At 47.9% G+C, this 23,978-nt stretch overlaps 8 protein-coding genes across 8 annotated transcripts; 4 read left to right on the top strand and 4 right to left on the bottom strand.

Annotated features, from left to right (window-relative positions):
* Positions 1-269: 269 nt before the first annotated feature.
* Positions 270-2,128, top strand: BO87DRAFT_410973 (uncharacterized protein). Its single transcript, XM_025626387.1, has 2 exons — positions 270-397; positions 461-2,128. Exons 1-2 carry the CDS (start codon positions 375-377, stop codon positions 2,034-2,036), a joined length of 1,599 nt encoding a protein of 532 aa, XP_025474349.1. The 5' UTR covers positions 270-374; the 3' UTR covers positions 2,037-2,128.
* A 555-nt stretch (positions 2,129-2,683) lies between these two features.
* On the top strand, positions 2,684-4,076 carry BO87DRAFT_381045 (ER lumen protein retaining receptor). Its single transcript, XM_025624438.1, has 6 exons — positions 2,684-2,899; positions 2,961-3,019; positions 3,068-3,134; positions 3,199-3,404; positions 3,454-3,704; positions 3,762-4,076. Exons 1-6 carry the CDS (start codon positions 2,878-2,880, stop codon positions 3,796-3,798), a joined length of 642 nt encoding a protein of 213 aa, XP_025474348.1. The 5' UTR covers positions 2,684-2,877; the 3' UTR covers positions 3,799-4,076.
* A 271-nt stretch (positions 4,077-4,347) lies between these two features.
* BO87DRAFT_203627 (integrase zinc binding domain-containing protein) lies at positions 4,348-6,164 on the bottom strand. Its single transcript, XM_025618564.1, has 5 exons — positions 5,512-6,164; positions 5,330-5,452; positions 5,209-5,263; positions 5,008-5,147; positions 4,348-4,833 (listed from the first exon to the last, which is right to left on the bottom strand). Exons 1-5 carry the CDS (start codon positions 5,982-5,984, stop codon positions 4,380-4,382), a joined length of 1,245 nt encoding a protein of 414 aa, XP_025474347.1. The 5' UTR covers positions 5,985-6,164; the 3' UTR covers positions 4,348-4,379.
* A 3,071-nt stretch (positions 6,165-9,235) lies between these two features.
* Positions 9,236-9,508, top strand: BO87DRAFT_450024 (uncharacterized protein; the record flags this gene model as incomplete). Its single annotated transcript, XM_025628384.1, has 1 exon — positions 9,236-9,508. One exon carries the CDS (start codon positions 9,236-9,238, stop codon positions 9,506-9,508), a length of 273 nt encoding a protein of 90 aa, XP_025474346.1.
* Positions 9,509-11,877: 2,369 nt separating this feature from the next.
* Positions 11,878-14,891, bottom strand: BO87DRAFT_321193 (putative cytokinesis regulator (Byr4); the record flags this gene model as incomplete). Its single annotated transcript, XM_025619922.1, has 2 exons — positions 11,878-12,458; positions 12,506-14,891. The coding sequence occupies 2 exons, from the start codon at positions 14,889-14,891 to the stop codon at positions 11,878-11,880; spliced, it is 2,967 nt and encodes a 988-aa protein (XP_025474345.1).
* An 889-nt stretch (positions 14,892-15,780) lies between these two features.
* Positions 15,781-17,597, top strand: BO87DRAFT_381043 (uncharacterized protein). The gene is made up of 4 exons (XM_025624437.1): positions 15,781-16,318; positions 16,393-16,610; positions 16,660-16,966; positions 17,027-17,597. Exons 1-4 carry the CDS (start codon positions 16,159-16,161, stop codon positions 17,476-17,478), a joined length of 1,137 nt encoding a protein of 378 aa, XP_025474344.1. The 5' UTR covers positions 15,781-16,158; the 3' UTR covers positions 17,479-17,597.
* On the bottom strand, positions 17,517-20,491 carry BO87DRAFT_420082 (putative NADH-ubiquinone oxidoreductase, subunit G). The gene is made up of 7 exons (XM_025626986.1): positions 20,253-20,491; positions 20,170-20,193; positions 20,063-20,114; positions 19,994-20,008; positions 19,919-19,941; positions 17,979-19,860; positions 17,517-17,917 (listed from the first exon to the last, which is right to left on the bottom strand). Exons 1-7 carry the CDS (start codon positions 20,365-20,367, stop codon positions 17,815-17,817), a joined length of 2,214 nt encoding a protein of 737 aa, XP_025474343.1. The 5' UTR covers positions 20,368-20,491; the 3' UTR covers positions 17,517-17,814.
* Positions 20,492-21,296: 805 nt separating this feature from the next.
* Positions 21,297-23,456, bottom strand: BO87DRAFT_345926 (putative ER to Golgi transport protein (Sly41)). The gene is made up of 3 exons (XM_025620882.1): positions 23,185-23,456; positions 22,709-23,123; positions 21,297-22,652 (listed from the first exon to the last, which is right to left on the bottom strand). Exons 2-3 carry the CDS (start codon positions 23,096-23,098, stop codon positions 21,387-21,389), a joined length of 1,656 nt encoding a protein of 551 aa, XP_025474342.1. The 5' UTR covers positions 23,099-23,123; positions 23,185-23,456; the 3' UTR covers positions 21,297-21,386.
* Between the last annotated feature and the right edge of the window lie 522 nt (positions 23,457-23,978).

Genomic DNA, 23,978 nt, shown 5'->3' with positions numbered 1-23,978 from the left:
AAAGAAGTTATTTAGCTGCGATAGGCTCATAAGGCCAAGCTGGTAGACAATATCACATCATATGTAATGATCGAAGATCCCCTGTGAAAAACCAAACACCGGGGCTTTGTCTGTGATCTCCGTACAATAAACAATGAAGACTAAAGGTCTCATGCGCTACGAAGCATAGCACCTGTCCCCGTGCCCAATGGTGAGACTTTGGAAAGCACGTGATACTAAATACCCGTTACAACGCTGTACATTGATGGAATCCGGACTGTTCCGTACAGCATGTACCAATCTCCATTTCAAAATGAGCATAAACTGAACCGACAGCCTGAATCAAGTGTAACTACCGAGTGCGCAGGATCATACTTTTGACGATACGGAAAAAGATGGATTGGGATCGCAGTAGAAGGTTGGTTCGAGCAATCCCCCATCCCCTCGTCTTGGTAGTGGCTAAGAAGATGACCGCGAATAGATTTGATGATCTCCGTGGCGGAGAGAGTTACCGTCCTGGTGCTCCTCGCGCTTATATACGACGCAGCAGATCCCCCCCGCGAGTTCACTCTCCTCGTCTTGTTGCAGATACATGGGTACCATCACATGGTCGGACGTATGGCCGTGTGCGTAGTCGCTCACCACCGGCTCCAAGACGTCGCCTCTCACGCAGTCCATCGTTCTACAGGGGGGAAGTTGGAATGGGCACCTTTTCAAAGCCGTGTCCATCGCCGAGGCGGTTCTCGCCCAGACGAGGTGAGGTGCGAAATCGGTCGCCTCACCAGGCCTCGTGGCGCTCAAGGTCTCCCTATGGCGAGAGCCGCCAGCGTGATATCTCATGGAATCGGAGTAACCACAAACGCCCCCGGGATATTTCACCGCGCAGTCATGACTACAGATTTTCTAGGCGAGAGCGGAATCAACCTCCTGGCGACATATATACAAAGCCTGACATTCCATTCCGTGATAGTGGCAACCGTGCACCACTTCCCCATAGATCCAGAAGCCCTTTTCATGGAGGACGCAGGGAACGCCACCTGGACATTCCATTTAACAAGAAGCGGCGATCAGTATCCCCTAAGGGCGCATCACCTATGCGTACCTCCGCATCTGGCTCACTTCCGAATTCAAGACGATCGTCTCCTTTTACCGAAAGACTCAATATGAATTCATCCAATGCCCCAAGCCGGTCGCCAACTCATCAGAACCATCCTAGATGTCTTTCAAGGACTTCAGATCGGTCATCCACTCGAGAAGAGCGAGCCCGTTCGGTCAGTCGCAAGCCTGCACCCGAGGAACCGAGGCATAGATCGCCAGCACCTGAACGACCTATGGGCAATGGGCAGGATTTTGGAAGCGTCAGGTCCCAACAACGAGTACCTGAAGCCCCTCGATTACCGTCTGGCCAACCAGAAACATACCAATCCCGCAACGTTCCAGTACAGCCAAAGGCATACAGCCATATGTTACAAGGTCAAACACCACCATCTGGCCCATCGCATGGGTCCAAAGTAATGTTGCAGAATCGTGGGTCAAATATTTCGTTGCTGTCAGCTCCAACTCGGCCACGCGGCGGTCCAAGTTTTAAGGAGTCGTCCTGGGCAGCCTCTCCAGTCCGCCGTGGGCCTGCGTCTACCGGACTCCACGGTTCCCCACCGACTGGTCCGCGCAGTAGTATTATGTCAACAGGTCCCGGCGTCGAGCTGCCCCGCTCTCATCCCAGCAGACAAGGTAGCGTTACCGGGCCTTCCTACCCTCCTCGTTTCCCGAGACATCTTAGTTACCTTGCCGGCCTTCGCCAAATTATACCCGAAGGCAAAATCATCCCAACCGCACTTGATATTGCCCTGGAAAAGCGCCTGTCTCAACTGGAAGCAGACAAAGACAGACTCTTTGAACAAATTGCGGACAGTCAGAAGCTGAGGCGAGCTGGGATTCGAGATTGGGATAGGCTTGACAGGGAAAGTTCTATTTGTGCATTAAAGAGTGAACTGGCAGAAGGACATTTACAGCGAATAGCTGATGGTGAAGGCGTCCATGCTGGTGCGATGTTCTGACATTAGGTCGCACATTATTATTGACATACCAGCCATTGCAGTCTCAAATAGAAGAACAAGTAGAAAACATATAATAACTTCCGCTTTCGCGCACATCTCGTGATTCGCAGTATCTTATTCTATCAAAGATCCTCATCTCACAGGACAATTTACAAATTTGAAGCTTTCTGACAGTGGAGCATAGTTTACAAGAAATGCACCAATGAGTAATGGTTGCTTCATATGTGCATTTTCTACTATATATCCAAAAGCGTAATGGTTTTCTTTCTTATTCCCAGTTCTTTCTCTCTCTCTCTCTCTTTTTCTATTTCTTTTCTTTTTTTCCCCTTTTTTCCCCTTTTTCCCTTTTTTCTTTCCTTTTTTTTTTCTTTTTTTTTCTTTTTAATTTTTTATCCCTTTTTGGTCCTTTTCGGCCCTCCCCGAGTATAGGTAAAGGTAGTGCGAACTCTGTCTTACCTGATATAGTTAGAATTGATTCACATGGGGCAGGTGTTCGGTTAGCTAAGACAGATCAAGATCAAAGTAGTTAGCTGCTGCTGCAGGTAGCCAGGTACCGTGGACCCTGCCCGCTGTCCCTGTTGGTGGCTGGCTATATTTGTATTACGGCATCACACATGATGTGGGGCGCTCCCTGTGGCGCATACACTTGAGGCTTCGTGTCAACATCTAGGCATATTTCAGTACTGCTAGCAGAACAATTGCATATAACATAGGAGGTCTAGCTTCGTCATAAGCACTCCCATGGCCGATTTTTATTGATACCCCTCTATTGGACTGAACAAGCATTTGATAATCTGCATTACGTACCTGAGGTTAAGGTGATTTGACTTAATTCGCCATCATGAATATCTTCAGGTTATTAGGTGAGTCTTGTCCGTTCGCTCTCAGTGGAATTGACGCGCCTTGCTAATCAATGCAATCAAGCCGACTTTTCTCACCTCGCGTCCATATTCATACTATTACAGAAGATGAAGTCTTCAAGTGTATGTTGTCATCACAATTGTTTCTTAGCCTTTTCTGACTGGATATAGAGTTGTTCAGGACTTTCATTCAAGTCCCAGGCGCTATATTTGATGGTTTTTGTAACGCGTTATCTTGGTAAGCTTCGGAGCCTCAGCACTCGATTATATAGGCATAACTCTCTGACGGACTTCTGTTACAGATTTGTTCTGGGCTTTCACGGACTCCTTTTACAACACGACTTTCAAAATCTTGTTCATCGGCTCGTCGGCTTACATCATTTACCTCATGCTCAACGACTACAAGCCAACGCATGACCCCAATACTGATACCTTCAAAGTGCAGTATCTCCTAGGGTTTAGTGCTCTATTGGCGCTCCTTTTCCCGCATGATTATAGCGTCTCAGAGGTATTTCTCCTGGAAGGATTTTATGTCACACTTTATCTGACCTTACTAGATTCTCTGGACGTTCTCTATATGGCTCGAATCCGTGGCTATCTTGCCCCAACTTTTCATGCTTCAGCGCACTGGGGAGGCAGACACCATAACGACACATTACCTTTTCGCTTTGGGATTGTATCGCGCCCTTTACATCCCTAATTGGATCTATCGCTATTTTGCAGAGAGTCACTTTCAACCCATCCCTGTCGTAGCTGGTATCGTCCAGACACTATTATATTCGGATTTCTTTTATATCTACTACACCAAGTGAGCGCGAACAGGCTTCCTCTATGAGTTCTCGGGGCGAGGCTAACTGTCATACAGGGTTATGAAGGGCAAGAAGTTCTCATTGCCTGTTTAAGTTCGGCGTACATGGTGACTGGTTTCGTCATAAACGGTATTGCGAGTTCCGAGGAGGATGGTCAACCGTGCAATTCGGCGGAAAGTTGGAAGGAAATATATGTCTAGCTACCACTCAATGTTAACTGTTGTCCAGCGACAGGTACTTTTATGAAGTAGCAAATATTCACGCAACTAATCTTGGTCGGTACGCGCTATAGGCTTACCCGACCCATGCGAAGAGGACAGGTCATGTAGCATTCTAATTATTATAGTCGGGAGGACGATTTAGCCTAAAACAATGCATTTTCCATAGTCTCACAGACAACCATGGTGACACTGATGTTGAGTGAATGTAGCGATGGCGAATCTCCAGCATTAGATACCTATGGCGCGCGTTTCAGATCCAATAAGAATGTTCATTGGGAAGTAAGAAAATGATGGACAGTGCTATGAAGACTAAAGAAGCTCATATTAATGATTGTGTAGGTGGCGATCAGAAGACAGTCGAGACGTGCCATACCACCATCCCATATTAAGTTTCCAGTTGCATGGCTTAGCCCACTTGTTCATACAACAGATACTATTGTGATTTACCACCCTCTAGTAGTCCCTATGGCTGGACGGCCCGTGCGTGGAAGGATAGCCCGCATTGTAGCTAACTTGGGATGACGATACTGGCATATCTCCATGAAACGAATCTAGGGTGCCTGGGAGTGTACCTGGCAGATGGCCCATCGTTCCCCCATTGAAGGATCGCACATGGCCTGCACTGATGGCCTGCCTCTCCTGTAGAGATCGTTGGCTGTCTAGCCAAGTGCCATGGCTGCTAAGTTGGGTAAAGTAGTCCGACTGCGGTCTCTCCAGGACAAGCTGTCCATTCAAGGTTGAATCACGTCTTGACATAGGCGGTGATGGTAGCTTTGGTGAACGGGATAGTACCTCTAGGCGAGGTGAGCTTCTCCTTGAACTAGGAGGTGTCAAGCGCGGGCCTCCTCGACGCACTTGGCAGGTCGGACATATCTTGACAAAGCGTGAAATAAGCTCCTTTGGAACCCTGGACTAATGATTAACTTGGGACTTGCTGAGGCTGAGTAGAGAGAATGAGTAGAAAGAGAGAATGCAGGGGGAAGAGAAGATCTCATAATGTGTGTGATAGGAGTAAAGAGGAAAAGATGCGGTTTCTCTGATCTCACCAGGATCGAGAATTGAGTTGGGGATGCGAGCTTACCATGAATAGATTTGTCTAACTCGAGCTGATGTTTTGTCTCTGCCTCCGTGTTGGCATTGTTGATGTGCTCTAGTGAGTATTTTGAAAAGTTTCTCTCGAATAGCCACTGGTTTTCCCTCATGGCAAATCATTTTCGTGCACTTGAAAATCACACTCAAGGTTAGCACCCAAGGTCCTAAATATTTTGGATTGTAGACGAACATCTGATGTGCCGGTGCCGACTGTTTGGAGCTTGAACATTTTCTTTACCCAGAATCTAGATTAACATAAACTTTAGCCTCAAGTGAAGTGAGTCTATATCGCTTGCAATGGGGCGAATTACCGGAATTGGGCTGATTCCACAGCCGTGTCTTTGGGGTCCATCAGTACAGTTTTGATGTTCCGTGCTCTTTTGGCGTGGATCAAAGCCTTATCCTGCTTTTTGACGGAAAGGTCGTCGACATAACTGTCAAATATTTGAGCATGCATATAACGTGAGTCCAAAGTGAACGGGGTTCATCCTACCTTTTCATCAACTGATCAAACTCCCTTACATTAGGAAAGCCGTCCAGTGGAGGAATGACTGGCTCTGATAGCATAGAACTTTCATTCTGCGAATCCTGGCTTTCAATATCTGCTTCGCTGAATGCATCACGAAGTGGGAGAAACCCTGGTGACTGGAGGTAACGTGACTGAGGCATATACTGGATATGATGCTGAAGAGGTACATGATCTGGAGTTGACGGGACCGAATGGCCCGGTGACTGATGTGGTGACAGATGGTGGGTGCTGGATGTGATGCCAGAATGACTATAGGGCGAACCAAAATGTGACGCATAAGTACTGAATGGTTGCTGCTGGAAAGGATACGATCCTGTATCATTTACCCCAAAGTCGTGACTGTCCCCGTGACTATATGGAACAGGTAAGGCAAGCTGGTGGTTCACGATGTAGCTATCAGAGCCATCGTGATTGTTGCGCCTTGGGTAACCACTCATGCTGAACAGGTCTGCCAAAAAGCCCAGAGAGACACATATAATTCCTTTAGACGGGAAAAGAATCTTAGATTGGGGTTACACTCGGAGAAGGACCGTATGACTGGGCTCCTAATGGAGTCGTCTTGGGAAGTGAAGCAGTCTTTCTGCGTTCGCTACCCTTGCAATCGTATCGAGCCCAACGTGAGAGACCAGATAAAGGAATCTTGTTGCTCCGAATTAGGGTTAAGGGAACAGGGAGGACTAATCAAGACAGAGAGGGAAGATGCTCGGGAAGTTCGATAGCCTGGCAGACTACTGTGACCTGACAATTGTAGGAAAGTAGGGCCAAATATGTCAAGCAAATGTGGGTACAAAGTGGCAGTTAAAAGGTGAAGCAGACAGAGCTTTGACCAGACCCTCCAGGAAGCCTCAGTACGGCCCGTATAGGATGCGCTGGTACGATATGCACAAGACCAAGGCAAAATATTTGACAGGGGTGCAAGGTTAACCATTCTGCAATTTTGCCGCAACTAAGAAAGACCAAATAATCCTTGAACTTTGTAGATTGCTTCTTTCTCCAGGCATGTGTACTCTGCATATGCACAGAGGGCGGCCAGGATAGAGGAAGCGAGCTGCAGAAAGAAATATAAATGTAAGGGAGCATGGGAGAAAACGGTAATGGGGTATTTTGGATTCATCCACGAGAACAGACCCACTGCAAGATCATGGTAGGAGAAGATTCGATAAGAGGGAATGAGAAGGAAAGCAGTGGCTAACAGCTGTGGAACCGACAGGGATCAGGCATCATAACGCAAAGGTGAGGGGTATGGAAAGGGAAAAAAGAAATTTGGAAAAAGAGATTTTCGAGAAAAAAAAAAAAAAAAAAAAAAAGAAAGACGGAAAATATGAGACACAAAGCGATCAAAGAAAAAGAAAAGGAACGCTGGAATATCAGTTGGGTAAATGACAATATTATTCACGAATTGCATCTAGGCAACAGAAGAGAGAAGATGCATATCTATTGATGTCCGAGGTAATTGAGAGGCATGGCCAGGTTGCGCAGAATGCAAAATATATGAGTAAATTGATGACTGAAATGAAAAGAAACAGAAACAGAATAAGAGTGAGCGAAAATAATTCAAGTAATAATGATAGCTACAAACCGGCAGATACCAGAAACGTGAGATCGTTTGCCTCTCTTTGAGTATACCGTTCGGCAGATTGAACAGACTTGTATCTGCGTCAGACAAGGCGTCGGTTTGATGTCAGCATAAGATCAGCATAAGTAGAGCTCCAGAGTTCGAACAGGGATATCTTGCCCGTAGCTGGAGACCTTAATCTAAGTGAAAAACAAGGTGCCCCCCGTTAGTGCTGCTTCCATTCCATACACGATCCTGGCCTCAAATGATGAGCTACCGTATGATGGTGACGGAAGCTTTACAGTTGCCAGCCATATTACAGCCAATGGAGCAGTTGGAACAACTCCTGCAGTACGCAACCACATGTAGGACGAAAATGGATGTACTGATGCTGCATCTGGTTTATGGAGGCAAGGAATTGAATGGTATCTCAGTAATCGACACCTGGTTTCATGTGCAAATATAACTGATGCATTGCCGAACCATCATGATAGAAGACGTCACCGATGTCCAAAGTAGACATGGCCATGAGGTAGGTAGAGGATATCGCAAAGTGGCTGTGCTGGTCCTTCTCAGTGTTAGGCCGCAAACCACTTGCCTAGGCTAATTGGCTGCCTTCCAGATACCTCTCTGAATTGTCGCGGATAATGAGGACAACGTCATCACTAACATCGTTGCCGCTGGCGCCGCCAGCATCGTCGCCATCATCGGCACTCGATTGGGTGACACTTGGCAATTCTTGAAACCATTTTGCTGTTTCTTCGTCTTGCGAAGTCTCCTTTGCTTTTTCTTGTTGAGTAACCGCCAGATACGAGGGTAGGTAGATACCTGGGTAAGTGCCTACCCCCTTGTAGGCGTGTTAATGTATGTATGAGCTGGCGACTAACTGCTTAACACCGAAACTCCTTTTGAAACTTGATACGAAGAATGGGCGATGCCCAGATTTCGGGCGCTTATAAGTAAAACAATGTAGGTATGCAGGAGCCTGACTAACTGGAGAACAGCACCTCTATACATTATTCGTACACAGGTTGTTTCTAAGAAACTGATTGCCGGAAGCTGAATAATAGCAAAGGCAGGCAGGAGAAAAAAAGAAAAAAAAAAGCGGGACTGGAAGAGACAACAAACTAGCACCCAAGCTCCAAAGAAGAGGCGAATGTGTTTGGGGCTTGCAATAACCACGATTGTCGTTCAAACTTCAGTTCAGCGGTGGCCAATGGGTGTATAACTGGTGACGGTAGCTAGGTCCAACCTGAGACACATACCTAACTACTTTTGGAAACTTGTGGACAAACCAAATTGAACTGATGTAGGTCGCCTACCTGCAAATACTATCTCTGTATGGACTATCTTAGCGGGGAGGTAAAAGTACAGAAAAATAAATGAAAAAGGAAAAAGAGGAGGGAGGATAAACAGAAAACCGTTGGAGGCAGGTGAATAGGCAGGTATCAGCGCTGTCTAACACAACAGAAGTGTGTACTGTGATCATGCCGTTGAAGAGAGAAGCCTGATCAGAAGAAGTCGGTGCATGGCGTCAATCAAACATGTCTACTAGTAGTAGTCACATGAGCAGGATAGTTAATTCCACCCATTAACCCTATTCAGGTGTGCTGCAAGCCAAACCAAACATGATGCTGAATTCATCAGAAGCATAGAGCAAGCACTACCAGTCAGAGATCCGATTTCTCCCTAGACACAGATACATACTTTCTCTAATAAATACCAGCCCGGCTTGACTCGGCATCACCATGCGAAAGGAAGTACTGAGGACGGAACCAGGAGTAGGTTTGTTATCGCCACAAGGTCAATACCCCCTGAAGGTAAGTAAGATAGGTGAGAACTGTGCTTTACACTACACTATGTAGCTCGTATTATGTACGCGTCTCCTCTATCTACCTCCAATGCAAGTACCCGGACTTGACAGCATGAAATTCTGTCTTCACTCAGTTTGAAATTCGATACTTTGTGTGACCCTTTCGGGTGTCGACATTGTATATGATATTCTGTTCTTTTGGTTGAGAATTCTAGACTAGTGAGGGTTGCATTGCCCCCCCCCCCCCCCCCTTCTCCTCAAGAAATGGATGCTTAGCCTTTGCGAGCGTTCCACCCGTCTGCTAACCATGTCCAGCACCAATGGCCATTGTGCAGGGAGCAGACCCGCTTCAGTCATTGCTCCTTGTCCTTACCCAGTCTTTAACCAAATGCCTACTTGAATCGGGGTTACTCGTTGTCTTACGATGGCGCAAACAAGCAGGGATATACCCTGAAGCCTGTACCCATGAAGCTTACATACAGCCTGTAGACGCCGCCACTGAACTTATAACTGCCTTAGCCCCATGTACATACAGTAAGAGGTCAGAATACGCTAGTTCGAGAAAGTTAGTAGCTGACTGCTTCCAGATTTGAATATATGTATGCTTACTACTACTGGGTAATCCCGGCTTTCTGGGGGATGAAACGGCATGCGAAGGCTACATATGGTGTTAGGCACGGGCCCAGTACATGGGACTGTATGTGAAGTCAGGCCAAAAGATAATACTTTGGCTTGGAGAGGTATTATTCACATAGCGGTACTTAGATGCTGCTGTCAACCATTTTTCCTTGATTTCATTTCCTGATCTGCTGTGTAGCAACTTCCTGAATAGGCAATACCTTTTGAGAGAATTGGTTCTTATATGTGTGTTGTGATTTACATGATGTTATTGATCCATACACAGAGACTAAAGACCATCCACGTTCTATAACTACTGAACTGAGAGTGAGAATATCGCTACTAGTCATCACCATGGCCATTGCTGTGGTTCAAGTGATCATATTTCCTGCTGAAAAACCACATTAGCCCTGTTTCGCTTCTTTAGCCCGCTTTCCACTCAAGTGGACAGCCTTTTACTATCTGCTTCGCCTTGTATCGATGAAAGTGAACAAACTCCCTTCCCTCTGCCTTCCGTACCCTGATGGCAGTTTGGAGTCTCTCATGCTGACTCAAAGTACCTGAATTGTCAGCAAAGGAGCATCCTCTTCACGAATAATATGCGTTTTGGCTTCTACGGTGCGTTGGTATACATGGCTCAGAGCCTGCAAGTCATCTCACTGTCTCAGGAGAGGACCAAAAGCTGCATAGTCGAAGAGAGAGGGTTGGAAGTTTACCCATGCAAAATTTCGAATGATCCGTTTTTTTCCCGAACTGGGAAAATTGACGACACAATTACGAGTATTAGAATGGGTATTCTGGCATATCTACTCTCCCGGTGGAAGAATTTTGCTGGGGAACAGCACTCCAGTTTCAGGCTGGACGGTGGCGTATTGAACTCAGACTACGATACCTTATCTAAATTTAGTTGCCCCCATAGATCTACTAAGTAAAGCAACATTGGAAACCTGATCGTTCCCTTGTTTGCCTGGGTTGCGAAAAGTCGATACTGAATGCTGTTCATGTGGACTACACGGGACCTAGGAACTAAGACCATATCCTCCAAGTCACAGAAGTTGATGAGGCAGATTTCTTGCTAAGTACGACGTCTTTCTATGCCGGGTCTTGTCCACGTAGATCGATGCGTCGCTGGCTAGGCTGATGAATGATAATCTGGGTCTCTTACCATCTATGCAGGGGTGTGCGCTGCTAGATGCACGGTATGTCTGCTCACTGCCTGCAAAGGGTCAGTAACGCTGGGAAGCAGTAACCGACCCCACCAATAAAGCAGTAGCTGTTTTCGGACAAATTCTGACAACTCGACTCTCATGATCTTGCAGGTTATGTTATTGCTGGCTTAGGGCAAGCGCTACTTACTACATACGAACAATCCGGAACTCCCGGGGATGCGGGGGGTTGGGGCCGAAGAGCCTTTGCATCATGATTGGGATGTCAAGGCCCATCGGGAAGGGAAGCTTATGATCTAGTAAGAAATTTCCGACGCGAGGGGGAAATCTTACTAGGTAGTAGCTGTGATCGCAACTGGTACGTCTTGGTCGAGCCTGGATTCTAGGGCTGTGCTACAAATTCTAGTTAGGAGCTCCGGAAAAGTATGCAGCCCTGAGGGTTTGGGATAATGATCTTTGCTCAATTCACAACATGGAAAATGGAGTAGTGCAGAAGAGTTGGATTTCGTGAACATGCGGAATGAATTGCTCCAAGAAAGAGAGTCTCTCTGTCTGCCTCACTTTGCCCAGCCCTAACACGCCAAGCAGAAAGCCCAGCCCACGTAGGTATTGTAAAGTATTTATTAACAGCCATGCTGACCACAACCACAATTACGGACCCGCAAATATATCCCTCGGTGGATGTGGCAAGCATATGATACTACTGACCTCGACAATCCAAATCTTATAGAATAGCGAGGCGTTACCATGATCATGGAGTCTAGACTTTATGTGTTTATTCTACAAGATCCTAGGACCAAGCACACCGGGCAGTAGCTGACTGCTTTCGAACTAAGGATTCGTTCCTGGATTCCTCCTATCATTTACAGTTGTTTTCACACAAAATTGATCAGTTATTATACATCCCTGAAAAAGTCATCTGTCCATCAAAGGCGTGGTAATAAGTTACATATAACAATCGGTTCGTAAAAAGCAAAGCAAATCGCACCTCTTTAAGTCATAGTCTCGTACAAAAATCATGAGTCTTCCCATTTCATCACCACTTGCCATCATCGAAAGCTGGCAGCAGGGTTGGGTTGCATAGGCCAATAGGAGCTGCTTCAATGCAACAGCAGCGGCCCTTCACCACTTCATAGTGCCCTGGCCCCCTGTTCTTGGAAGCGCCACTCGCGACCGAGTCATGTGCGGTCAAGGTGCTGTGTGCTGAGCGTGCTATTATTGAATCTCACCAGATCCCGAATAGCCCATCTCCAACCGTCCCCGAACCTCCCACGATCATGAGTGGTCCATTTATCGACCTTGCGCCTCCACTTCTCTTCTTCCGCACGCTGGCGCCTGATAAACTCCGGGCCCACGTCAAACTCTTCCGTTATGGGCCATTCGTCCGATGAATCTTCGTAGCTGCGGTCATCAATGCTGGCCGCGAGACCGAACTCATCATAGGCGCCCGAAATTCGTCCCCCCGCGTTATTGGACGGCTCTTTTAGGTCGTCTAGACCTGCAAAGACATCGTCTTCGTCTTGAATAGCAACCAGCCCATCCTTCCCCGGCTGTAATGGCGCCAACTTGAGCCAGCACATACGTTGTGGATCAAACACCATTCCACCGACGACCTGCACATTCTTCATCGCGCCTATATTCGTGATTAGAGCAGGGGTCGGCTTTGGTGACTTGGGGGACATAGTGTCAAAGTCTTGGACTATATTTTCATTCCCTTCCCAGCAAAATGAACTAGGATTATAACGCATGCCGTTAAGAGCTAAGGGTGTCAGCACATTCCCCATCATTTACCGAAGCTGAACGTACATTTGGGCTCCTGCACACCCGTACCCATGGGTTTGATCAGTTGTGGTTTGGAGACAGGCACTGGCGCAGCTTTGCTTTTCCTGCTCCGGATAGTTGCCGAGTTCGAAGGCACCCGCGACACATTCGTGGGCTTCCAATTCATTCCAAGAGGAGCAAGCGGGTGATTGTCGCGGTTCTTTGGCGTATTCGTTAACGATGCAATGCGCTGTTCTCTTGCGTTCCTCGAAGCGTTCGTGTCCCGTGCGAATCTTGGCGTGACACTGTTTAGCCTGATTGTAGCGCTTGGGGTGGCTTGTTCGATTGTGGCATCTGCCTTTGCTGTATTAGACTGGCCGTGGTTTAATTTACTTCTAAGTGTCCTCGGAACACCTCGCCCCGAAGGATGCTTCACGAATTTTCTCTCTGCTGAAGAAGATGTGGGCAGGTCGTCAAATAGTGCCAATTCAGAACCATCACCAAAATTACGCCGTCGAGTAGGCCGCGTAAGTGTTCTTTTGCTTGCAGCGACCAATGCCTCTGGACTAGACTCATTGAGAGTCTTACCCATAGTATCATGGCGAGTAGATCGCGGCAGTCGGGTTCCATGTCCTTGGGGATTTGATGCATCATTGGGACTATCTGAACTGGACCGACGATTGTATCGAGAACTTTTGACACTGGCATGATGCGACTGCTTATCCGAGGCACCGGCAGGAAGAAATGGTGCCTGAGGTTTACGAGCGAAAGTCTTCGTATCACTTCCTATCCGGTCAACAGGAGTTTTCGGTCGGGTGGCGTAGTATTTAGGCACGTCCGAACCATCTTGTAGTGTAGGCAGACTTTGAATATTTGAGATAGTCTGATGTGTATTTCGTAATGTTGGCATTGAGCGCTTGGTCCTCAGTAGTTGCCTTCCCGAAGTTATACGTTCACTAGCAAAGCTATCATTCGATACACCAGCGCCCATGAGCCGTCGACTAGGGGTTGACGGTATTTGAGATGTGGAAGACCCAGGAAGGCTGGAGACGGAAGACTGTGACGAATGACCCCCGGCCCGGCGTTGTGATGACCGAAATCTTGACAGAGGAGCACCGCTCTCCGACACAGTCTCGAGATGGGTTGAATGAGGACGGTCGTGTCCTGAAAGGCGAGGAATTCGAGTCTTTGGGGAAACCGCCGTGTTCGTGAACGTGATTGTAGTTGTTGAGTGCCGCGCAGGACTTTTGGGAATTTCCGTTTTGCACTTGACGTTGGGGTTTATCGACAGCCTGCGAGGATTGAATACTTCTCCATTGTTGACTTCAAGGCCCGAGAAGAAGTCGTCAGTAAGGACTGGCGTTTGATTAACTGAACGCCGTTCCAACCGTACGTCATCACTGGGCGATTCTTTCCGCTTCCTTAAGGACGCTTCAAAATCAAGCGGGCCTTCTGGGATGACGAGGCCATCAAGGCCTTCATCTTCACTCTCAACCGTGAGACAGCTCGATGAACTTGGGCTGATAACGGAAACGGTAGAGCTTGGAATTGATGGCTGATCCCTTGCGGTACCCCCGAACCGGACTCCAATACTGCCTTCTGACCAATCTACGTCGATATCATCGGGAGTAGGACCGGCTGTTTCCACGGCTGTCTTTTTAGGGGAGAGCCGGAGCAGGATGTCATCCGCCGGTAACTCGAAATCATCTTCGAGATTGTCAGTGGAATCCTGGCCTCTCTCTGGAGTCGGACTGTCGATACGCGTTGCTCTGTCTGGCGACCGAGGCTTGGCAACCCTAATCGTAGGAACGTCTTGAGTGTCGACGAGCTCGCCCTCTTGCGGTGAAATAGAAGTGATAGCAAGAGCTGACTGAAGGCGTGTCGAGACCTCGCTATCCCAAAAACACGGGGCGGAGGTTTTGGTCGGACTTGGGGCAGCGGAATTGATTTGCCGAAGAGACTCAGGAAAACACATATTTAGCGAACGCTTTAACTCAAGGGTGCCGTCGGGACCTGGAAATTCGACGTCATCTGACCAGTCGTCGACTATATCCTTCTTCTGCTTTCTGTGTCCAAGGCGCTTGATGGTGCCTCCAATGAGGGCCGATCGAGGGACGTTCATAGGCAAAGGGATCCCGGCGTTTTTGGCAGAAGCGATAGCTTCTTCGGTGATGATTTCGTCATTGTCCAACAGCTGAACCTGCCAATCCTCGTCCCCTCCTGCGTTGGAATCAATATCGGAACGTCCTGAGCGACGCGATGAAATCGAATCTCGGTGGCCCGACCGGCGCACTGACGATGTCGTCACAGATGTAGCTGTCGATGCGGCTCGTAGCTGGATATCCTCGTAGCATTGTAGATCATCGTCATCGTCCCAACACTCGATCGTTTCTTCCTCACTGTGGCGGAACTCGAGAGTGAAGGGAGCCATGTTCTCGCACTAAACTGATGTATGCTCATATAGGAGATCAAAGATCTTCGGGGCTCTAAGTAGCAGATGGAAAGCACACGAGCGCTGAGATTCGGCTGCCAAGGGAAAGCAAAGTCATTCCGTGCTTGGTGAGACAGGTCAGATTGGATATGTGTCAATTACTCGGATCGGATAGGCGACGTATGATCGTGCATTGGCAATTAAACAAGAGCGATAGCGTTAGAGGGCGTGAGGGGGAAGCCTGACGGTGTTCCAAAAAGGGGAAACTGGACTGAAGCCGCTATCTATGTGAGTGGCAGGTTGCCTATGCTGAGGCCAAGCAGGTAGGGTCGCATGTAATTCTCAAAATCAACAGAAAACAAACAGAATGATCAACGTGAGGCCAGAATGTGTGCTCCGATATTCGCTCAAAAGTTGGCGCGTGGTGTCAGAAAGGAAGGGAACAGAAGTGAGGAACGCAACCTGGGACATACGGGCAAGGGAAAAGCCTGGGATGGATGTAACGCCGAAACCAGAGCGCGACGGCACCAAATGGTGATCATCGACGAATAATCACGGAGCCAGCTATCAAGCCTCGTTTGTATGACAAAAATGATGAAGCTGAGGCCATGGGAACGAAAGTACGGCAAGAAAAAAGGGCGGAGGGGCTTGGCTGAGACCGACGGCAATGTCGTCGAGAACTACTAACTACTACTACATACATTCATCTTGGATCAAATACGGCTTTGATTTCACCGTTTTCTTCTCCTTCTATTGGGTATTGCTACGTCGCCTTGGTTGGCCGCGTAAATGGGTAATAAGGTGCTATACCCACCCAGCATTCGCTAGTCCCTTTATTAGCACTGCATAGGTCATAGCTAGGCTCTTGCTAGTTGACTGTCTGTTGCTGGGATACTCACACTGATGATCCACACAGTCGGCCGATCGCAGCAATTGAACGGAGTTCCAGTACCGCAGTTTCACCGAGCACTAGATACTTCGTACTGCTTCACACCACTGCAGGTACCAGGTCTAGCTCAGGATCAAGTCATCTGTCGTCGCAATTTTGAATGGTAGTCTTACCACTTTACTGAAGTTACACAATAAAATACAAGTTCCATACATGGGTGCTTGCGGCTACCAAAGTCTATCTATAGTTACAGCTTGTCCAGGCAACACTCCTTCCTCTCCTAGGCAGCCTAGACAGATCCCAATTTCGTCTTCATATACAATAGGATGCAATACTTTTCATACTGCATCAAGTCCTGGTTGTAAAAGTCACAGCAATATGTCTACGTCCGAACACGCGTCACCTCCTCGGGTTCTACGTGTCCCCAGGTCTGACGAGCCCGACAGTTATGTGCTGCTCCACGTCGCGCGCACCAATACGGCTGCACTCGACTTGAATCTCACTGCAACGGAAGGAGAATTTCCGTATAATGGGGTCGGTATGGGGTGTCCATAATACTGTCCCTTTTGTCTGTTGTTTCTGCAAATATTGTGATATACTAAGTCAGAATAGTGCGACAGGCTCGTGCGCAGACTCATCGTTCAAAGAGTTACCAGGGAACCGATGAGGACTGGGTTCTTATCCTACTGCGTGCCTTGGGTCAGCTAGAGATCAATACAGATAATTCAGATCTGCTATTTGGTATTGAATTATCAGCTAGCATCAAGGGACAGGGTAGGCAGGGCAATCAACTGGTCCTCACTATTCGCCGGAGGGTCCAAACTATAACTGTAATTCCAACCACCAAAAAGTATCAGATGTGGTGCTGATGATCCACAGCAAAGACTCGGTTCTATAGCGTTAAAACAGGATGATGAACAAGCTATCCAGCTCTTTGACTGGTCTGCCGTCGCCGTTGCCAGAGCTGATATGCTTGAGCAGCAGTTATTAAACTTGCAACGGCACTATCACGAAGCCGACAGCACTATCGAGCAGCTCAATAAGCAAATTGAAGACTTCATCTCTGCAAAACGCCGCCATGAGGAACAGCTTATGACGAACTTTACGCAAGTTCTAAATCAGAAAAAGCTCAAAATTCGCAATCAACAACGCTTGTTGGCTTCGGCGAAAATTGATGTGGACGATGGTAAGGTCACATGTTCGAGTCGACTCAACAATAGCTGATCCTGGGATTATTAAAATATAGCTGGTAAACATCAGGCTGCCTCATCAAAAGTCGGGGCCCGTGTCGGGAGCAAGAAGCATGCGAAACGTCCTATTGTGGAAACGAGCGATGACGATGCTGAAAGCGATAATGGCTCGGAGAGCTTGGATCAGACCAAGCCTCAAACCAGCCCAGGAAGAATCTCAGATACGGACGATGAACCGAATTCTACTCCCCAGCCATTGGAGGATGTAGATGATACTACTGATGAAGATTCACCTACAGCGTTCGGCATCGACCAGGGGGTAAGTGAACAAAATAAAACGGAAGAAGCCTATCATCCATCTAGGATGCAAAAACAGTCACCGCCACCCCGCAGGGAACTTCCATTCACCAGAGGGTCAGGATCAAGAAAAGACACAGTACAAGATCTACAGCATCAACAAGGCAATGCCGAAGAAACTGCAGGCGAGACAGACGATGATGAGCTATGAAGGCATAGCAGAGGGAATATTAGTGCATCAATCAATATGTACCCATTCCTTTAATAATCCACATTCTGTAGTTTCTCTGACTTGATCTAACCAATGTATCCATGAAATGGACTTCGTCAAGCCTCTCAAGCTTATTTTGAACTTATATACAATATCACCACTAGTGACGCATCCTCTCCTATCTCAGGAAACTTCACTGTAAGGGAGAAACCAATAGCAGTACGCATTACTGGGAGGAATGAACAAAGGAAAAAAAATGATGTTTAGGTGTTACAACGACAACGCCTAGACCTATAATAAGGATAAACCGGGTGATCAGAACTACAAGTGGTAATCTTAGCCATACAAAGCCTGGGGCGACATCTCTCCAGCAGCCATGAAGTTAGTTTCGGGGTTACCCGTAGCCTTGGCTGCTGAGCAGCGGGCCATCGTAGGTGAGCTATAACATGGTCAGAGATGCTTCCTCACAGAAAAAGTTTAAGGGTATTACTTCTACATACCTTCGAGAGATGGAGTCAGTGAAGTAGAAGTCTTCAATAACACGCTTGAAAGGCGCTCCAGTTGGCTGTGTGCCCTTGTTCTGATCAACCAACTGAATCTTGCTAAGGGAGCCCACGGAGGTGGACTCAACGACGTCATATCGACGCATCACAGGGCTGATCTCTTCCATGCGATCGCGGAGAGCTTCGATATCATCGTAAGGCAGTGGAACGTTGAGAAACTCGCTGGTGGCGCGAATAATCTTCCAGTCGTCACGAGCCGCACCAGGCAACGAAGTCGCTGCCCGGGTAACTTGAACACGGCCCTCAGTGTTGATGTAGGTGCCAGACTTCTCAGTGTAGGCTGCGCCAGGCAAGACAACATCAGCAAGTTGGGCACCTCGGTCACCATGGTGTCCTTGGTAGACAACGAACGCATCGCTTGGAATTTCACTCGTAGTGACCTCATCAGCACCCAGCAGCCAAACCATCTTAGGCTTGGTCTGGGAGATTTCGGGAGACGGTGTGGTAAAGCCAACCTCGTAGGCTGCAGCACGAGATGCCGCACGCTGGAGAACGTTGTAGCCTTGCCATTCAGGGGTGTTGAAGTTGTTGCCATGCTTCTCAACAAAGCTGCCGACTGTTTCGAAAATCGCCTTCGCGTCTTGATGTTCAGCCGCAGCACTACCAACGATGATCATGGGACGTTTAGCAGAAGCGAGCTTCTCTCCAAACTGTCCCGAAAGGGCAGCCTTAAGAGCGTTGACATCGGATCCAAGATGCTCGAATTCGAAAGTGCTATCGAATGATTCTCCGACAAGACCAATCTCCAGGTCAGAGCGCAGGTATTGCTTACGGATGCGTGCATTGAGGACAGAGGCCTCATGACGAGGGTTGGTAGCAACAAGAAGGATAGCATCAGCCTCTTCGATTCCGTAGACCTTGGAGTTGAAAAGGTAGTTCGAACGAACGTCAACACCGTGGGCAACAGGCGAGCTGCCACCCGGCTGGTCCAGAGCGAGGTTATCGGATCCAAGCTTGTTAGCCAAGTCTTTCATGGCAACAAGCGACTCCGCATCCACAAGATGTCCTGCGATAGCCTTGAACTCGTTCTCTTTCAGCTGCAAGTTTTGCTGGGCGGAGGAGATCTCGCTCAGGGCCTGCTCCCAAGTAGCCGGAACGAACTTGCCCTCTCGACGAATCAAGGGTGTTGTAAGTCGCTGAGTCTTCAGACCGTCACACGCGAACCGAGATTTGTCGTTGATCCATTCCTCGTTAATGTCGTCGTTGAGTCTGGGGATTACACGCATGACTTCCATGCCTCGGCTATCGATCCGGATGTTCGAGCCCAAAGCGTCATGCACGTCAATGGATTCTGTATGTTTCAACTCCCAAGGACGAGCACGGAAAGCATAGGGCTTTGAGGTGAGAGCACCAACAGGGCAAAGATCAATGACGTTGCCTGAAAGTTCCGAATCAAGGTTCTTCTCCAAATAAGTACCGATTTGCATGTCGTTTCCTCTGCCAGTGGTTCCCAGTTCGGGGGCACCGGCAACATCGTTCATAAACCGAACACACCGAGTGCAGTGAATGCATCTGTTCATAGACGTCTTGACAAGGGGCCCAATGTTCTTGTCCTCAACCGCGCGCTTGCCACCAACTTCATGGAAACGCCCACGGTCGGCGCCGTATCTCATTGACTGGTCTTGCAGATCACACTCGCCTCCCTGATCACAAACCGGACAATCAAGAGGGTGGTTGGCCAAGAGAAATTCCATAACACCCTCCCTAGCTTTGTGTACAAGTGGTGAATTCGTCTTAACATTCATGCCCGGCTGCACAGGCCAAGCACATGATGCCACAGGCTTAGGCGCCCGTTCGACCTCGACTAGACACATACGGCCTATAAAGAAAAACGATCAGTGACCTTTTCAATAACCCGGTGACAAACATAGACATACAGTTTCCTGCAATCAACAGCTTCCTGTGGTTCGATTAGTACTCAAAACAATGATATTCGGCAATTTGGACCATACTCATGATAGCAGTATCTGTCAATTGTTGTTAGCTATCCTCTACAGTACTAATGATTTGGGTCAATATACCTGGGAACCGTGGCGCCTGCCTTCTCGCAAGCCTGAATGAGAGCGGAGCCAGCTTTAAGCCATGTAAGCAAGATGCTGAGAAGCCATGGATTGAGACACGAATTCACCTTCGACTGAAACTTTCTTCCCATCTACATAGAGAGAGATGTTAGCAAAGCTACGTAAGCTCAGCAAGAAGCATATAGCTTACCAATTGTGAGTTCAACCTCAGCGGAGCGAGGGATTGTCGTCGCGAAAGTCCTGGGGTAGTTGACCTTGGGAACCCGGACGAGCCGGGCGGCCGCACGAGATAACTGCGGCCGCATACTGTGAATAGAAACAAATGTGAGAGGATAAGAGTAGACTTGAGCAGCGAGCGCAATGGACGTTATCTGAAGGCGCCGGTGGAAGTCTACAGTGCTGGGAGATTCTTGATGGGAGGTGCACTTTTGGCTTGGTTCGGATTCTGCCAGCCATGAGCCGGGGCGTCACTCGCAAATTGCCGCCTGCGGATTGGTTCGGCTATTCGGAGGATTATTTAGTCCGCACTACTCCCTTTTCTTTCTTAATAAGCCCTTCCGACGCTATTTCCTTCCTCTTTTCTCTTTCTCTCCATAACTCATTCACGGGCATGATTTATTGTAGGTGGCAGGGTTCTTCATTTCCCTTCCTCCTCTGCAACATGACCCAAGACGAAGATGCACTGAGCTGGAGCTCCTTAGGGTTTTTCATCAAGGAACACCTGATGAGGGTATAGTTCTTTATCGACAGTCGCTACATCTATTACCGTATTCAGTCAAGAGAATTGAAGAATAACAAATGCACCAATATTCAGGTCAACCTATTATGCTGCGTAGTGGATGATGTATCGGTACTTTCCGGGTCTGTTCTTCGCAAGCTTCTATTTTCTTGTTTCCGGTAAAACATGTGGTGCGGAGCCGACAAGTGCAGCTTGATATTGAAGTTCTACCGTGAATGCCATACATTAAGAAGCCCGATCTTGTAAGCTGAGTGTTGCAATAGTAATTACCACCCAACCGACTCGATCAATTCATTATAACACGTATGAGTCGCTTGACACTTTCCCTGGGTACCATTTATCCGGCATTATAGCCCGACGTTCCCACCATGAGGCCGATATATGCGAGCTGGGGGAAAAAAAAAATGTCAAAAATATGTTCCTAGGCATGTACTGCTTTAGACAACTCAAAGAAGACGTTGGCTACAATAACAATACTAGGCCACTAAAGACCATGGTAATATGCTACATTCGAATCTCAAAATATAACTAGATAGCGGATATTATAGAACAAAGACTGAGAATGACAACTAAGACAGGGGAGAACTAGGAATCATTCGGCTTCCAAGTGGTCTCTTGCTTTGTGCCTGGAGGTAGCCACACCCGGGAGCTACTGCCTCCTCTGGGACGGATACGGCCCTGGTCATCATCATCTTTCTTAGGCGTACTTGTGGTATGTGAGGCAGGGCCATCTGGTGAGTGATAGTGAGAGACCTTGTTTGCCGAGGCGCCATAGCCATTTGAGTCCCATGCTTTGCCTGCCGTCTGGACATTCAGGGGAAGAATGGTTTCCCTTGTGCGAAAGTGGTCAGCATTTGCTCTCTGATCCGCTAGGTCATCATGGCTATTGCGATCGTAGAGGTAGAGTCCAATAAAGGTAAGAGCGATTCCAAAGCCTTGAACGGATGTCGTCGAGCTTCCAAACCAAATGATCGCAACGACAATCACGAAAACTCTTTTCACCAAAGATGCGACGGAGTAAGAAACTGGTGATATCATAGATAAGAGGACAAACGCCAGTATATTCTGTGCGAAGTGCGACACCCCGTTGAATACGAATTCGAGGAAGAGAGCGCCATGATCCAGCGAGCCTCTATTTCCCGACAACGAGACGGCGCCATCCTGTATGATATCGGAGATCAAAGGATATCCTTCACTTATGAACCAGATAGGTAGTGTGAGAATGAAGGCTAATCCAGAGCAATAGTAAAGCAAGTTCAACTTATCCAGTTTTCGCCGGCTGGACGGTTCTGCCTCTGACTCTGCACGAGACGCTTCATTGAACAGCTTCTTCGAAAATATGTTCTGCGAGACGAAGACCAATGCAGCTACTAACGCACATAGTATGCCGAAGAAGTTTGTCGAAAAGCCTGTAGAGCAAGCGAGCATCACTCCCAAAGTCAATGGGACAAGAGAAAGATATGTTGCTTTGGCATATCGAATTCGGAAGAAGATCCGATACGCCAAGACTGTGAAAAGAGGTGAGAGTCCCTTGATTGTGTGGACGAGTGAGACGGGAATCTGAGAGGTAGCCATAGAGCTAAGTATATGGCCAGCTAACTGGAACACTGCCAAAGGCAAAGCTGTCAGGACAACATCACGGGACGGGGGACGGATCCCGTTCCTGAGGGCCGGTATGCTATCTTTCAGCCAGGGTAGCACTGTTGCCAAATAGGTCAAGACCAAGCACCAGAATGCTACGAAGGCAAATTGTACGATCGTAAGCGTTATTGGTTTCGGAAGGGCATTTAAGATGGACTTCGATGAGGTATTCGTCAGGGCGGAGGTCATGTACCATATGAGGCAGAGAACCTAACCCGGGTAAGCAACAGGGTAGGAAACAATCCATGAAAGTCCAATAATCTTACTATCAGCTTGTATGATACCGGGGCTTTAAGGGCCTCGGCCAACTCTTGTGCATTGGCGCTAACGCTGCCATTGCGTGTTCTAATTGTGCTAATCGCCTCGCTGATACTTTTCCTTGATCTTCTTTTCGAATTCAATGTAGGATGCCTGTTATCCCGTGGAAATTGTGCTTGCTTCCGTGGCTCCCAGCGATCTGTCGCCGCATATCTAATCGAATTGGAATGCGATTCTCTTGGCTCGGTCGTAGTCTCTGGTACTTCATCAATGAAAGGCGGGAACTTGTCTATTGGACTGGTCATTTGTTGCGAGGTTGTTGACGTCGCCGGTACTTGAAGGTCTGGCAGTCGTACAGAAGAGCGTCTCCCAGTGCCGGTCACAGTCGTTGTGGTCATGTCCTAATTTCTCAATTTCGACGACCTAGACAATCGCTCAAGTCCTGTTAGCCGGTTCCAAGTATGTAAATGCAATGCAGCTTTACCATTTGAAGTCAATTCTTGTATGGCGATTGAGAACGACAGTTGAGCCCTCCAGTCGGCTTGAGCGGTAACAAGCACAGATCGGCTTTTTGGGGCTCGATAATGGAAGCCGAACGCGATGTTTTCGAGCTTGCGTGATTCAGGGTACGTCAGGATATTTAGGCGGGTAGTAGGTAGCAGCAGTACGTCGGCGCTGCAAGGTAACGTTTGCAGTTTTCTAGATGACGAATCCCTATGGACGAACTAACATTGAGTATTCGGAACACGCTGCTCGGGCGGGATGTTACATACACCTGTTTACTAAGGTTGTAACGGAGTAGGCAAGCCGGAACTTACTTGTACTGGTTTAGTAGGTCTCTCCGTCCGATAGAGATAAGACGGAATAGGCAGGGATCTCGTTACATAAACATGTATAGTTTACTAACTAGCGCCAATCTTTGCATAAATAATTGACTGTTGCTAATTAGTATGCCCTTATATTTCGGTAATCAGCCTCCCGAAGTAATCACAACCAGGCGGACTTCACTTTTCCCAACCATGGCAGACGCTGGAAAAATATGGGGACTGTCTTTTTGTTTTTCTTCTCTATCTGATTATCCTTCGAAACAACTGCCTCATCTTTGATCCCTTACTGCATTGCCTGACGCTGACGAATGTTATAATTAGTTACTAATACTCTGGGATCTTATGGGAGATTGTAGTTCTGCGGACCTATACATCACTTCATTGCAGACAGTATCACAGGTCTTTATCTCGCCACTCAATGGAAAGAGCTGGGAAGAGGTAGGATCGTGGC

The sequence above is a fragment of the Aspergillus neoniger genome (genome assembly GCF_003184625.1).
Source record: "Aspergillus neoniger CBS 115656 unplaced genomic scaffold BO87scaffold_58, whole genome shotgun sequence".
Lineage (NCBI taxonomy): Eukaryota > Fungi > Ascomycota > Eurotiomycetes > Eurotiales > Aspergillaceae > Aspergillus > Aspergillus neoniger.
This window is presented reverse-complemented; position numbering and strand designations above follow the sequence as displayed.